The sequence below is a fragment of the Neofelis nebulosa genome, chromosome 10, assembly GCF_028018385.1.
Source record: "Neofelis nebulosa isolate mNeoNeb1 chromosome 10, mNeoNeb1.pri, whole genome shotgun sequence".
NCBI classification, from domain to species: Eukaryota; Metazoa; Chordata; class Mammalia; order Carnivora; family Felidae; genus Neofelis; species Neofelis nebulosa.
In genome coordinates this window covers 96,393,494-96,409,270 of record NC_080791.1, presented here as the reverse complement: position 1 = coordinate 96,409,270, position 15,777 = coordinate 96,393,494, and the positions used below count along the sequence as shown (strand labels likewise).

General features: G+C 44.6%; 2 protein-coding genes and 1 long non-coding RNA gene across 3 annotated transcripts in view; 1 reads left to right on the top strand and 2 right to left on the bottom strand.

Moving 5' to 3' along the window:
- Positions 1 to 15,777, bottom strand: part of ACCSL (1-aminocyclopropane-1-carboxylate synthase homolog (inactive) like) — a 157,015-nt gene that overhangs the window by 135,430 nt on the left and 5,808 nt on the right. The gene's annotated exons all lie outside the window — the stretch shown is intronic.
- Positions 3,202 to 15,777, bottom strand: part of ALKBH3 (alkB homolog 3, alpha-ketoglutarate dependent dioxygenase) — a 33,046-nt gene continuing 20,470 nt past the window's right edge. Inside the window, exons 9-10 of the mRNA XM_058688715.1 lie at positions 4,292 to 4,390; positions 3,202 to 3,565 (exon numbers count right to left, since the gene is read on the bottom strand). Coding sequence (XP_058544698.1) covers positions 3,473 to 3,565; positions 4,292 to 4,390 — 192 coding nt within the window. The 3' untranslated portion in view covers positions 3,202 to 3,472. The remainder of the gene's footprint in view (positions 3,566 to 4,291; positions 4,391 to 15,777) is intronic.
- LOC131487740 (uncharacterized) lies at positions 3,537 to 5,598 on the top strand. The gene is made up of 2 exons (XR_009249932.1): positions 3,537 to 3,636; positions 5,123 to 5,598. It is a non-coding gene; the product is annotated as an uncharacterized LOC131487740 (long non-coding RNA).

Here is a 15,777-nt window from a genome sequence, read left to right as displayed (position 1 = left end):
GAGAGAGAGAGAGAGAGAGAGAGAGAGACAGGATCCTAAGCAGGCTCCACACTGCCAGCGCAGAGCCCAGCAAGGGCTTTGAACTCACAAACCATGAGATAACAACCTGAGCTGAAACCAAGAGTCGGCCACTTAATTGACTGAGCCACCCAGGTGGGAGCCCCCTGTCAAGACATTTTTAGTGTACAACCTGACCCGTTTCTTTGGGCTGTCTGCTGACTGGAGTATGGCTGTCGGGAAGTATCATGAAGAAGCCTGATGCTGAGTTTGGGCATCATTCAGAGCCCCCAGATGGACTCACAGGTAAGAGTGAAGAGCGGAAGGGACCATGCATCTACCTCAAGAGAGTTTCCTGGGATACAACCAAGAAACATTGTTCTGGGTCACTTGGAGGAAGGTTGGATGAGAATTTACCTAAATTGCCAGAAACTGGGTTCTGTCCCCCCAAAAAGAGCTTCCCTAGTTAAATGGCCAATTATTAGTCCAGTTGGCAGGACGGTTTCTCAACGTTTTTTATTTATTTTTGGGACAGAGAGAGACAGAGCATGAACGGGGGAGGGGCAGAGAGAGGGAGACACAGAATCAGAAACAGGCTCCAGGCTCCGAGCCATCAGCCCAGAGCCTGACGCGGGGCTCGAACTCACGGACCGCGAGATCGTGACCTGGCTGAAGTCGGATGCTTAACCGACTGCGCCACCCAGGCGCCCCGGCAGGACGGTTTCTGACCAGGAGCTGCTAGTAGTGAAGAGAGATGAGCTACAGATGCCTGCCTTCACGTACCGGAATGCCAGAGGACAAACAGAGTGGCCTGGCAGTCAGCTCTGCCAGCAGGGGACCAGGGCGAGCTGGGTGGCCAGCTGTGTAGGGGCAAGCCCTGAGGCTCCGGCTCCCAGGGATGCTCAGTAAACTATTCAGCCTAAATTCAGCACAGGAAAAAGCACACAGTTTAAGGATTCACCTGTGGTTGGAATTCTGCTTCTGCTGCTTACAAGTCCTATTAAATCACTTAACCCTTCTTGGGGGCTCAGCTGCCTGGTCTCCACAATGGAAATAGTAAGTCTTTCTTGCAGGGCTGTGGGGAGGATTAGGGATTATGTATAAAAAGCTCCCAGGACAGTGCCTAGCAGGTTATTAAAGCTCAAAAAAAGGGAAACAAAAAACTAAAGCTGTTTTTCTTCATGCCATGTTGTTACATTTGCTTCCTCTTGCTTTATAAGTAATGTGGGCAAAGTAGTTTTCCCCCTAATTCCTAGTTAAGATCTACGGCCAGGAAAATACAGCAACAGGTTGGTACAGTGACTGAGCAACCTTTGCCAGGTTCTGGAATTCCTGTCCAGTCCTAAACCCTGTACTTTAACTCTACGGCAAGTACCTACCTTCTCATTTCAAAAGGGGCATTATCTTAGTGGGAAAAAAAAAAAAAAAAGGCAGTTCTAGCACTCGAGCACTGGACAGCAAGCAACAAAAGTTAAGACTGCTGCTCTCAGATGAAGAAGCCCAGGTGGTGGCCCAGGCTGTCAGCTGTCGAGTAGGAATTCATTGCCCTGACAGACATGGCAGTGGTGAGTGAAGAGATCAAATCTGCAGCTGACGCAAGGGGAGATCATGACCCATTAGGAGGGATGCCGTAAGGCTGGGGACCATCTGCCAGTTCTTTCGTTTGTGGGAATGGAAGAGGAATTTCCCAATGTCATGCATCAAACTCAAAACCAAAGCTGGCTGTACCACCCTGGCCAGGTTTTGTTTAATAAGAAAAAAGCTAGGAGGGGCGCCTGGGTGGCTCAGTCGGTTGAGTGTCCAACTTCGGCTCAGGTCACGATCTCTCGGTCCGTGAGTTCGAGCCTCGCGTCGGGCTCTGTGCTGACAGCTGAGCCTGGAACCTGCTTCAGATTCTGTGTCTCCCTCTCTCTCTGGCCCTCCCCTGCTCATGCTCTGTCTTTCTCTCTGTCCAAAATAAACATTAAAAAAAAATTTTTTTTTTAAAGAAAAAAGCTAGGGATCAGCGGTTTTATTTTATTTTTACAGTGATTTGTATTTCCCTCACTGAAAAGCGCGTTATAATGCCCAGATTTTACAAAGCACTTAGTGTTTTTTACAAAAAGGAGCCATCCACATGTGAAACATTTAAAAAATGGGGTGGGGAGAACCCCAACGCAAGAAGCCAGAAAGACTGTCAAAGAACAGGGCCTGGCCAGGCCCGGTATTCCATCTGAGTTGCGGGGAAGAGCCTGCCCCAGCCTTTGGCACTTCACCAAGATCACAGAGGCCATAAATCTTGGAAACAAGATCAAAAGCAAGAAGGCTCTGTAAATTTTCCCCACAGGCAGCTAGGGAAACTCTAATTCTCTTGCCCTGTTTTCATCCATTTTCTTTCTCTCAAGTATCTCTCCATATCTTGGTTTGGAATCAGTCTGGCACAGTGCTCCTAAGTCAACAGGTCAAGAAGACATGTGACTTTATGATGCAATAAAGGGCAGCCACTCTGTTCTGTTTGGGGAACCTGGTGAATCATGGACTAAGCGCTGAATCTCGGGAACCTGTGTCTAAGATAGCACTGAGTCAGAAGAAAATTTTCATCATAGGGCCCCTGGAACTCAAAGTAAAGACAACTATTAGGTAACTGAGTCTATCCCCGTAGGACGGCCCCCACTTCTATCTGGTTTCAAATGACTCAAGTTATTCTCTAGGGGAAATTCATCTATGTGGGACAGCTGTCACCAGCAGGACATTTGCTGTTCTTCAGCCTAAATTTCTCATGACATCACTCACCTACTTCCGCCTTTGAGGGACAGTTTTCTCTCATGTGACAAGTACCCAGGCGGCTGCCTGAAGATGGCTGGGCGAGAGAACATGGCCTCCACTCTTCGTTCAGAGGCCGGTAACCGGTCTGTGTCCCAGGCAAGAGACTCAATTAAATAAAGTGCTCCCAGAGCAGGCAGCTTTCCATGACAAAAGCACACAAGCCAAGATGCTGAGGAGTCAGGGCAGCCTTCCACAAAGCTCTGAGAAGCCACCTCTGCTTGGGTCTCAGCAGCTGTGGGCCTGCGGGGGCTCCGGAGTCGCTGACACATATTTGTGGCTCTATTTCACCAAGTCACAAGGAATGAACACGTGCGGATTTACCCTGGAGGCAAAGCACATTCACGTTTCTTCCAGTGAAGCAGGGAGGGCAAGAGAAAAACTGCTTACGGACAAAATCACTCGTGAGCACAGCCACAGCAGTTTTTAATTTGCCTAAAGAACATATCGTGTACGATTTCAGAATGTGAGCAGGGAGCACTGTCCCCACAGTACGCATACTGTGAATAGGAGAGGCCAGCTGTCGTTTAACAGGACTCCAAGCTGGGGAGCAACCCACACCCTCACCCTCCAAGCAGCTGCACCGCAAGATCAGCTGGACCAGCCTCTGGAAGTCTCTTCAGGGTGGGAGTCTCAGCTCAGTCTCAGCAGAGCTCCTCACAAAGACCGCCCGTCACCAGCGCGCCCCTCTGGGGTCTGGATAAACTGTCCGAAAGGTCAGGTTTATTCTCGGTTCTCTGGAGTGGTACTCTTTGGGCACTCGATGCTAAATGGAAACACAGACAACTCTGACATAAACACATTTATGAGGAGACGGACCCCCGTCCCGCGACCCCCGTAAGTACCAACGAGCTCTTGGAAGTCTTGAGGAGAAAGGTTTTCTTCTCTGAAGAACACTTCCCCCACCACCATTGCTCTGATTGGCCAGCGCCCTCGCAGTGAAGTATTTTTCACCTCTTCTACCTGTTCTTCCTCTCAGCTTCCTGCCATTTCCCCCAATCTCCTAAAACAGCATGTAAACGGCTGAGACCAAAGACAGGCGTGAAATTCCACTCTCGTGCCAAGTGCTCTTACATGAACCTGAACACCTTAAGCATGACCTGGCTTTACCGTCTGGCCTGAGCTGTGCGGCCCAAGGTGATGTGCTAGCCACTGGCTACCTGATGCTATTCAAACTTAAGTCCTTCCACACACTAGCCACATTTCAAGAGATGAAGAATAGTCGTGTGTGTCTAGAGGCTACTACGTGTGGACTTAAGAGATGCAGAACTTTTCTGCTGTCACAGAAAGTTCTGCTGCACGTTGCTGCCGCAGAGGTCCGTTCTGATTGTCAGTAGCATCAAAACTCCTTGATAATGACATCACTCTACCGCCTCTCCCTCACAATAAAAGCACCTTGCTTTTCACCACATCTGTTACAGAAATTAACAATCGCAAGCTGTCAGGACACTGCCTCCATAGGAGTGAATCCAAATCACTTGCGTGTTCTCACCTGCCAGTCAGCTTGTGTAGCTCCTTCCATGATTAACAAGGTCCCATGATCCAAGGGTATCTTCACTCTTTCCACATAGGTGTAGTCTCCATTCTCTTCCTAGAAAACAGCATTCATTGCACTACATTTTTTGTGGTGTGATCAAGACGCAACAGAAGCTGACGATGGTCAAGAAATGCAAACCTCTACTCAGTTAGACTATAGGGGCTCATATACTGGTTCTGTCACTTGGCAGCTGTTTGGCCTTAGGCAAGCTGTGTCACCGTCGGTACCTTAATTTACTCATCTGTAGAATGGGGATGATGACAGGACCTGCCACACAGGGCTGTTATGAGCCTCCACCGATCGAATACGTGTAAATTCCTTGGAGACTGGCACATATTAAGTACAGTATAAGTGCCAGCTATTATTATCAGCATCTAAAATCAGCAGAACAGCCCATTCTGACCTGTGAAGAAATTAAGTCATTCATACGAGAACTCCTTACATCTGCTTTATGCCATGCTCTGTGTTCTGACATAGTGTGGAAAACAAGGCTTTTCAACAAGATGTGGTGCGATGAGTTCTCACTGCTTTTTCAGAAATTATGGTAATTCATTAATTGGTACCTATGTTAAACCAGTCACAACTCTTCCTATAGCTCCTCTGGTGTCTTGGAGATACATTCTTGTTTCTTTCCAGAATAGTCAGCAGCAGGATTTTCTTAAAGAAGGGAGCTCTGGCTTGACCAGAACAGTGTTGCAAACTGAGACTGGCTATTTAAGCCTGAGAGCATAGATCACAACACTTTGGATACAAATGCCTTGTATTCACATTGCCCCTCTCTTCCAGACAGCTCAAAGTCCATTCATGTCCAGTCCTCTGATGGAAGCTTCACAGAGTGGCCTGCGAAACAGCCAACAGGTGGGGGTCACTCTTCCTTCGCAGCCGACAAAGGGGTGCGTTTAACAACTTCCGTGCTCACAGCAACGAAGAGCTTATCAAGAGCTGAGACCCAACCTTCCTGATCTTTCCACTTCCGTTCTGGGCAGATCCACCCATTCATCTGCTTCACTTCGGATGCAAGGGACTGCATTTAGGTTACTGCAGGATTTATTTCACTGCAATACTGTGTTTATGTTTATTATTGCAGGAGTGCTTCGGAGAATGTAACTATTTACAATGATTTCCTTCAGGAAAATCAAAATCAAAACAATAATGAACTTGCATAAACAGTTTAAGTTCTAGGTCCCAACCCTTGGCAGTGACTTTGTCGAGCACAGTCATAACTTTTCCAGGCAGAAGATAAAAGCAATGTTTAAACATAACTTTTGGTTTCAGTGATTGATTTTAATTGTGCCTGCCACCTTTTCTTTTTCAGTAGCAAGTAAGCGTGAAGCATTAACCTCTGACCCGTCAGCCAATCGGAGAGCAGTGGGAAGGTGACCCTGTTCTCGGGTGGCCCAGCTGCATCTCAGAAAAGCTGAGCGGCTCTCTATAAAAAAGGATTCCAACCACAAATGTATGTCCTACTGGAGAAAAGGTATCAGAAGGGAGTGCATCAGCCATGAGATTAGAGGGCTCAGGGCTCCTTGATTTGGGCTGTAAAGTCAGTTGCCAAATCAAGATTCAACACAGCTAGGAGCAGACCTCTTGCCCTGTACAGGAGGAGTGCCCTACACTCAGGGAGTGCAGCAGAATCTTCATCTATAACTCAAGCACAGACACAAGGACAGGGCAGAAAAATGAAGTAGAGAGGAAAGACACTGAGCCAGACACAAAGACAACTCTGAGACGAAGATCTCTTAGAACAGTAAAAACATTATTGGGGAAGAGGGAGTACCAAGGCCAATGGAAGAGACGGGGTGAGCACTGTAATTCTGCCTGGAAACATGCACCGGGAATAGACGTAACAAGTGAGAGAGAATTCCAGATGCAAGGGGAAAATACCAGCACTGATAGAAAGTGATATTCAACAGAGCCACATTTCACTTAATGTTCCTAAGATCTGAATTTTTCAAACGAGAAAAAGCCTCAAGTTGATTTTAAATACACTACCTCCAATATAACCTTTAGTTGTACATAAAAGCAGAAGGGGGTGATCCTTCACTTGCGATGGAGCTATTTTTTTTTTAATGTTTATTTATTTTGAGAGATTGAGAGTGCGAGCAGTGGAGGGGCAGAGAGAGAGAGAGAGAGAGAGAGAGAGACAGAGAATCCCAAGCAGGCTCTGCACTGTCTGTACTGAGCCTGACACGGGGCTTGATCTCAAGACCGTGAGATCATAACCCAAACCGAAATCAAGAGTCAGCTGCTTAACCGACTGAGTCACCCAGGTGTCCCGGGGATGGAGTTACTCTTTTTTTTTTTTTTTAATGTTTACTTTTTGAGAGAGAGAGACAGAGTGTGAGTGGGGGAGGGGCAGAGAGAGAGAGAGGGAGACACAGAATCCGAAGCAGGCTCCAGGCTCTGAGCCGTCAGCACAGAGTCCGACGCAGGGCTCGAACTCATGGACCGCGAGATCATGACCTGAGCCGAAGTCGGACACTCAACCGACTGAGCCACCCAGGCGCCCCACGGAGCTACTCTTAATCAGTCTCTGAAAGAGACAATGATACCCAGTGCACCCACTGAAAGAGGTGATGTCATTACTTTGCTGGTTGTTATTTATTCCTTCCAATCCCTTGGCTCAGAAAACACATTCCTAATTTGCAGAAGGAGATAGAAAAGAGGGCAAGGTTGCTTTCTACCAAAGCAACACAGAGCTCACAAATGCTTTCTTCTTTTCTTGAGGCCAGAGTGCCAACAGACCCCAGAGCCACTCTTTAACTTAACCAAGACACGCAGAGACTTCTTCCAGTCAGGAAACACGTAAAAGGCCAGTGGAGCTCACGCGGCAGTGCATAAAGGCACAAATTGATAAATGGATAAGCAACACTGGAAGCACCAGTCAGACTGTTTAGACCATTAGGCATGGTAAAGTTACCAAAACAATGGTTCTGTCACCCTTTTGATTTACTTAGGTCTTTTTTCGAGACAAAAGAAAAAAAAGAAAAAAAGAAAACACCCCTAAAAAAACCATGGCATAGGATAAAATTTTCCATCCCTGACCCTGGTGAAAAGAGGCTTTTTAGAGGCTCTGGCTGGCTCAGTCAGTAGAGTATGTGACTCTTGAACTCAGGGTTGTGAGTTCAAGCCCCACACTGGACACAGAGCTTACTTAAAAAAAGAGGCGTTTAGGGTTATAATCAGTCTACGAGGTGGGTTTTGTTGTTGATGATTTGGTTTTCCACACACTCAAAACTTCACAAGCAGATAAATAAAGCAAAAAATATATACTTCTATATTAATTATGATCAACACTCTCCCTCCATCCTTGCCAAGCACAGCCAGTTTATCTGAACACTTGATTAGGATTCCCAAGGTCTTCTGGGCCCTCCCAAAGTTCTACAATCTCACCTCCACCTCCCGACACAAGCCTCCCTAGTTTCCTTTAGAAAAATGGTATTTAGGGGAAAAAATCTGGGTGTATTTATCATTCTATCATTACTAACTATCCAACAGACAGGAAACCGCAACATTTTTTTTTCCATTGGAAAGGTTGAGCTCACATTTTACAAGCTCTATATAGAGTTTTCATGGAATCGCTCCTTTCTCATCCTAATTAGAAATTATAAGCAACCATCAGTGCTTGAAAATCAGCAGCAGCATAGTTTTTCTTCCTATTGTAAGAGTAACACAAGTTCAATGAAGTAAACGACACACTTGTGAATTACTGGCTCAATGTCTGCCTTCCTACTCTCTGATAAGTTCTATAAAGAGGATTATGTGGTCTTGCCCTTTTGAAATATGCTATCACACATATCAATAAATATGGGAATGACTGAGGAAAAGTACCAGGAAAACATAATCCTATTCTCCAGAATTCATGCAATGCATGCCCAGGAAACACTGTATAAATATAATTACGCACTTTACATTTTTATCATTATATCGTGAGCATGTGTTTACATCTTAAAGGTACAGTATTCACAAATGTGGTTCTATAATATTCCTTTATATGAACATATCTTTCCTTCTTCAAACTCACAAATATTTTCTGACCACCTATGTCAGGCACTGTGCCTAATGCTAAGAATATAGCAGTGAGGAACATACTATTAGACACTGAGATTTTAATATGCCGGTACTGATAAGAGAAAAAAAGAGAAAAGAAAGGAAGAGAAAGAAAGGAAAGAAGGATGGATGGATGGAAAGAAGGAAGGAAAGAAGGAAGGAAAGAAGGGAGGGAAGGAGGGAGGCAGGTAGGCAGGCTACTGCAAGTAGATCCTGGGCAAAACATTTCTGGGTGTTTTTCTAAGGATATATTGTCAAAAGTGGAATTACTGGATCCTTAAAGCAGTTTGATTTGTTGTACCAAAATGCTTTCTTAAGAAGGTTGTGGAAATTTCTAATTCCATCAGGAAAATACGGCAGTACTTATCCTCCCCTAAAAAATTTAGGGGGAAAATGACAACTCATTATTCAAACAGAGAGTTCTTTAATTACTAACCCAGTCCAACACTTTTTCACATGTCTATTTGCTGTTTGCATTTATTCTGTTGTGAACTCTCTGCTCACGTTCTTTGTCCATTGTTCTACAGGATGTTGTATTTTTCTTACTGATCTGTAACCACAGATAGTGAGATATTTACCCTTTGTCATAGTTTCTGCAAATATTTTTCTCATTTGCTATTTGTCCCTTAACTATGTTTATGATATTTAACGTAGAGTAGCTCAAAAACTTTTAGAGTCAACTCTGACCTTTCTTTGGCTCTCCTTCATGGTTTTTATGCTTAGAAAGTCTTTTCTCATCCTGAGGGAAGTTAAACATACAACTACATTTCCTCTTTGGTTAATAAAAAAAAAAAAAAAAGAGTCTACATTTTTTTAGATTTAACTCTTTAATCTATCTGGAATTTGGTGCTTTTATTTCCCCCAGGCTTCTTTTTATAAGTTTCCAAATACTTTTGGATAGGATCAACCACAGTGTATGCTGCCCAGGGGCCAGGCATGTCAGGAACTATGTGTACGTCATTGCTAATGCTCATTACAACCCTGTGAAGGAGGTGATATTGCCCATTTTATCATAATCAAAAGGAGCTAGAGGGAAAGCACATCTCTAAGGCAGAAGACTGACAGGAGGCAGGCAGGGCTAGTATTTGAATTTAGATCTGCCGGACTCTAAAGCTTCTATTCCTTCCACTGTGCTCTGCAAAGTGATCTCTACTCCTTTTGGAATTCTGTAATATTTCCCGTTCTAATTACAAGGCACGGGACTGAACCGCAAGGGTCACAAACAGCAGCAGGCAGCATAAATGAGGAGTGGCGGTAGGACACAAGACAGTGGGGAGTGGGGAGCGGGGGCCACGGAGAACTGGAGAGCACGGGCCTGCACACAGGTGTAGCCACTCTGCAGCTCCAGCTCACCATTGCCTCAGGTTTGTCTGATTTTCTGGGTTTTCCAGGGAAGATGAGAAATGGGATTTTTTACGAAAAATCTCCCGAGTTATAAATTTTGGCAAGTAATACAATTTCTTTTCAAACGCTGGGCAGCATAAGCAAGTCTGAGAACCAGATTCACCTCAGGAGCGGCCCAGCCGTGCTGCTGATGGACCCATCGCCTGACCCTTTTTATGCCCATGTCTCGTCATTCTACCTAGCCTGGAAGCTCCCGAGCAAGGCCAGTTATGATCTGCTGGGCTTCTTTGATCCTGCTTCGCCATTCCACATGGTAGTGCTTGACAGAAAGCTCAGGACACACATGTCACTTCAGGCACACATTCTTAATTTCAGCGACCCAACTCAAGGAGAAAAGGCCCTTGAAAGCAAAATATAGTTCCGAGTTAGTGGTCTGAGTCTACAGTGAGACCTTTGATTTTTCAAGTGATCCCGATCCTGGTAAGTCGATGAGCTACTTATGTGAAAATTTTCCATCATTTTACCAAGAAGATGCTGATAAAACCAAATGCAAATGAGCAGAAAGGACAAAGTGGGGGCCCGCAACCTGTTTCTCATTTTCCGAGCTCTCAGGAAGCCCTTGACATGCAGTAACTATGATTAGTTTCTGCACTGGAGGCTTCAAGGCTACAGTGGGCCCTTGAATCCCGGAGAGGAGCACATTAATGAGAAGGCAGAGAGCGAGCGCAAGGGAGAGCAGAGAGATGACCTCGCACAATGGGGCGATCACACAGGGAACAGCAAGACACCAGGGCAGACTGGGCACAGATTATGTAAAGATTTGACAGTCTGGCTAAGGAACTGACATTTTATCTTTTGTTCCAGTAGGAGCAAATAAAGGCTCCTGAGTTGGAAAACAGAGCGATGAAAGCAGTGAGCTCAATCTTGGCTCTCTGCTCTTCTTTTGCTCTGAATGATGATGTGCAATTCCATAGCTTTCCATATTATCTACATTACTAGTTCTAACTCAATTCAACGGTTGTCTGAGCCACACTGCCTAAGTGATTTGACAGGATGCTTCAGCCACCTCATCTGTACAACAGGGATAATAGTGGTATCGACTTCATGGGATTCCTGGAAGATTGAATATAAAGCACTTAGAACAGGGCCAGGCACAGAGTCAACACTACACATTTGTTATTTATCATCATCACTTTCCTGTTGTTATTCTGACAATTTCCAGATGACGTCTCCAGCATAGGCCGGTCATCTGAACCACAGACCTATACAGCCAATGGCCTACTTCCCACTGGAAGTCTCAGGCTTCTTCAACCTAGCATGTAGAAGAAGAACTCTTAACTCCATTTATGAATCCTCCTTCAACAAGACCACAATCAAATGCAAAAGTCCCTGTTCCTCCTCCTCTGAGGAGCTACCCACCAACTGCTCAAGCCATGAACCTGGGAGTCACTCTCGATTCTTACCCTTACCTCTAAAGTAGAAATGCAAGTTTTATTGGTTCACCTTCAAAATCATGCCTCAAGTTCATCCTCTTCTCTTCATCCCCACTGCCACCACCTTAGTCCAAACCAGCAGTACCACAGAGTCTCCCACCTTCTATTTAAGTTGTGATCGTTGCTCTTTGTTCATTTGATTGTAGTCTAGCTCCTATGACCTCCATGAGAAAGGCCCCATACTTGTCATATTCACTGCTATATCCCCAGATTTGAGCATAGCACCTGACACATAGTAGGTGCTCAGTTAGTAATTGTGGGACAGAGAAGAGAGGAGATAGAGAGAGAGAGAGTGACCTATTCCTGAAAATAGCTGGCATCTGGGCATCAAATAGAACTGGGAGAGAAAAGATTGAAATTAGAAGACATTTCAGTACCTTAGGTATGTGGTAAAAAGAGCCTGGGATAAAGATGGCCACTAGGGGAGGGATTCAAGAACAAATTAAGAAGATCTGGGAATTAAAACAATTAAGAGAACAGGAAAGAACTAAAAATAACTTACACGTGAACCTGACCAAGAGAACAGTGGTATCGTGAACATAAATGGACTTATTAGCAGATGGAACTGTGGAGTTTTCTGAGAGAACAATAAATCTGATTTTATATTTTCAGGTCAACTCACATGTGCTATTATAGGTGGCAATGTCCTGTGACTATGTACATGTGATGTATAAGTGAGATAAAAGTCAAAGCTGGAGATAAGAGATTCAGAAGTCACTCCACCAAAGAAGGAACACTTGAAGCCATAAGAGCAAGTGAAATCTTGTTTATTAACTTATAACCAACACACACACACACACACACACACACACACACACACACACACACAATGCTAAATCCTGGAGACATAATAAGACAGAAACTGACCTTGCCCATATGGCATTTACAATCTATTGCCAGTTTATAATCTCCTAAAAACTCATATAAACAAGGCGCCTGGGTGGCGCAGTCGGTTAAGCGTCCGACTTCAGCCAGGTCACGATCTCGCGGTCCGTGAGTTCGAGCCCCGCGTCAGGCTCTGGGCTGATGGCTCGGAGCCTGGAGCCTGTTTCCGATTCTGTGTCTCCCTCTCTCTCTGCCCCTCCCCCGTTCATGCTCTGTCTCTCTCTCTCTGTCCCAAAAATAAATTAAAAAAGTTGAAAAAAAAAAAAAACTCATATAAACAAAGATAACAGAATCAAAGATAATCTTGAATATCCACACTTTAGAGGCTGAATGTAAAGGAAAAACCTTTAAAAAGGTATGGAAATAGCAATGAGAAAAGTGTGAGAATAGGAAAGGAAAAGGGAGCTAAGAAATGGCCGAGTTTCCAGCAGTGAGGTGATGGATACGGATATTACAAGGAAGAACAGAATGACAATCGAGAAAAGGCTTTTTTGGACAATGGTATCTGTATATTAGCAAAGTGGTGGGGTGGATCTATAGAACAGGTGTTTTAAGAGTGAATTAAGTTGTAAGGAAAGGGAAACTGCAGACAGAAAACTTACTCCCGAATTTGTACTTCAAAAGCAAGTGAACAAACCCAAAACCACCCCAGATGTAAGTAAGAACGTCTGCAGAGTCAAGCAAAGGGTTTTCTCAAGATGGTAACAGATATAAAGAGATTTCCCCAGCTTTCTGGTCCAAGGATCAGATACATGGTAGAACTGATTGACAAGTATGATTAAGGCTTTTTTGCAGACTGAAATGATTATTGAAAACTGAATGTTAGCCCGTGTTACAGCCGCTTAACCTGCTGAGGGCCAGCTGTCCATTTACTTGCCCTATCTCCCAACTTATGACTATGCCAATAAAGTTTCCCTCTCTGCTTTTTTAAAGATTTTTTTTCAGCTTGTTTTCCCAATCAAATTGTGGTGTTCCCTTGCCTTTGAGAACCTGGCTGGCTTCTAGACTGCTTCATGGATCACCTAAACTTGCAGCTGTATTTGGAATACGAAACTGTTCCTACAGTGTTGATACAAGAACACAGCTGGACTTACTGTTCACAGTGGTATCATTTTTTAATATTATTTTTTATGGAAAGAGAATAAAGCTAGGACCCGACAATGTCATCTCTAGTTATTCTGCTGACTCAAACCACGCTTTAAATGATGGCACCCTCAATATTGATCTGAAATACATTACTTTAAAAAGAAAAGCAGCTCTTTCTGAAATAAGATCTGCTAAAAGTAAAAGGCTGCTGGAAGAGCATAGATCTGAAATTGCCAAGGTTATCTATTCAAAACTGGTTTTAAACTCCTGTGCCAGATACAAATCTTTGGGTATTTACCCAACTCTTTCCTGATTTTTGGTACTGATTTACCATGGAAGGTTCTGATGAGGTGCGTGAGAATACGAAGTAAGCAGGAGGGACTGGTATGGGCAATCAATCACCCTATCCCAGGGATGACCAGTGATCTCAATAGTTCATTAAGACCTCCCGACCTCTTGCTTGGGAGGTCTGGGCAATTGTTCAATGCAACGGAGGCTCTCTCTGCAGGCATCTAAAACTTAGCACTGTACATCAGACTAGATGAGAACTCTTGCCTTTCCTTCTGGACTGGACACACTGAAAGGCAAATGGAGTGAAATGCCTGCTGACAGCGTTTGTTGTTCAGCTTTGTTGCTGACATAGTACTGGGGGGTAGCATGGGGGCAAGAAGGTACTGAATTTCGGCAAAAATAAACATGGCTTTACACTTACTGTTACAGTCATTCTAGAGACACTGAATGTTCATTTAAAATCAGAAGACTTCATGAAATGATGATTTCGTTCTTGGCAATATATTTCCAAGAAATGCAACTTAAAGAAACTGCTATCTTGAAAGAGCTCCCCCACCCCCAAGACTGTAGAAACAGAAACTAATGTTCTCCTTCCTCTAAGAGCATATGAGGACAAATTCCACCATGTCTGACATACAGCTGACCTCAGTCACTAGCAAAAGTGCAGGGTTCTCTAGTCATCCATTAAAACAAGACAACTCATTCCCAACCCGTTCCTGGACATCACCTGATCAGACACAACTCCCCCTTTCCCACCGCCTCCCCAAACTCTCTCCTTCCTGCCCCTGTGCACTATGTCCTTTGGAATTCCCAGTCAGTGATGAGCAAACACCCTTAGATCCCCAACCTCATGTGCTCTGAACGTTCCCTTGACTTGCCTGTCTTAACTGAAACCTAGCCATCTCCAGGATTTCAAATCTCTGAAGACTTCTCATGTGGAAAGTGATCTTGTCTGTCCCATCCAGAGAGCCAGGAGATAATCCACATTAACACTTTCAGACCACTATTGCCATACCTCTCTTAAAAATCCCTGCTCCAGGGGCGACTGCGGGGCTCAATCAGTTGAGCGTCCGACTTCGGCTCAGGTCATGATCTCGCGGTTTGTGAATTAGAGCCCTGCGTTGGGCTCTGTGCTGACAGCTCGGAGCCTGGAGCCCGCTTCGGATTCTGTGTTTCCTTCTCTCTCTGCCCATCCCCTGCTTGTATTCTGTCTCTGTCTCTCAAAAATAAATAAATAAGTAAATGTAAAAAAAAAAAAAAAAAAATCCCTGTTCCTCTGAGCTCATGTCATTGACCTGGCCACCTCTGTCCTTCTCTGCCTTGGTCCCAGGTATGCACAAGGTATAAAAAGTTCTTAACTGGTCTCCTGGCTTCCACTCTTGCTCCTTTTTAGTCCAGGCTCCACACAGCAGCAACTTACTTTTATAAAATTATGCATCAGATCATGTCATTCTTCTGCTTAACACATTTCCATGCTTCCTGATGTACTTAAAATCTGCTCCTTCCTGAGGTTCCTGAGCCTCTGCATGATCTGGCCCCTGTCTACTCTCCCCATCTTATCACCTGCTCTGCTCCTCGCTTGCTCACTCTGCTCTGCTGTGGGGCCTCCTTCTCCTTCCTCCAACTCACTAAGCTCTCTTCTGCCCAGCTAAGCAGTCATCTACCATGAAAACTGCACTTGGGAAAGAGGAGAACATCACCAGAAGGGTTAGGAATAGTTTTTATGAGTATGGCAAAGGGAGGAAAAAATTCTCACATTGGGACACTGTTTTAAAAAGACAAGTTTGGAAGCAGACCCCATTCCTAATCACATGCAAATTTGATGAATCACTTTGGAAAAGGTTGTTCTCCCAAGACTAAAAGGACCATTGGTGGCACTATAAAACTAGATGGTCCTTGGCAAAAAGTGAATTCTTTCCAGTGGCAGTGAGGGTATGGATTCCAACTGAGACAAGGCCCCAAGGCAGCAAATGATGATTCCAACTCTTATGGGATTTCAAGTCTGAAGATAATTCAGTCTTACTAAAACTACTTAGCTTTATCTGCTCAAACGTGCACATTTTCATCTACCCACCCACTCACTCACTCTCTCCAAACCACTAACTAGCCCTAGAGATAGCAGCTCAAAAACTCAGTCACCATTCCCGTTCCACAGGCCACTTCACCCTCTGCGAGTCTCCCTTCTACTCCATTTCACAGGCCAAGGGAATCTTGGGATTTTGGTTTCACTACTACTCATTTCCTTTTCCAATTTTCCACATCTGAAAAGTCACTGTGGCATCTACTATTCTT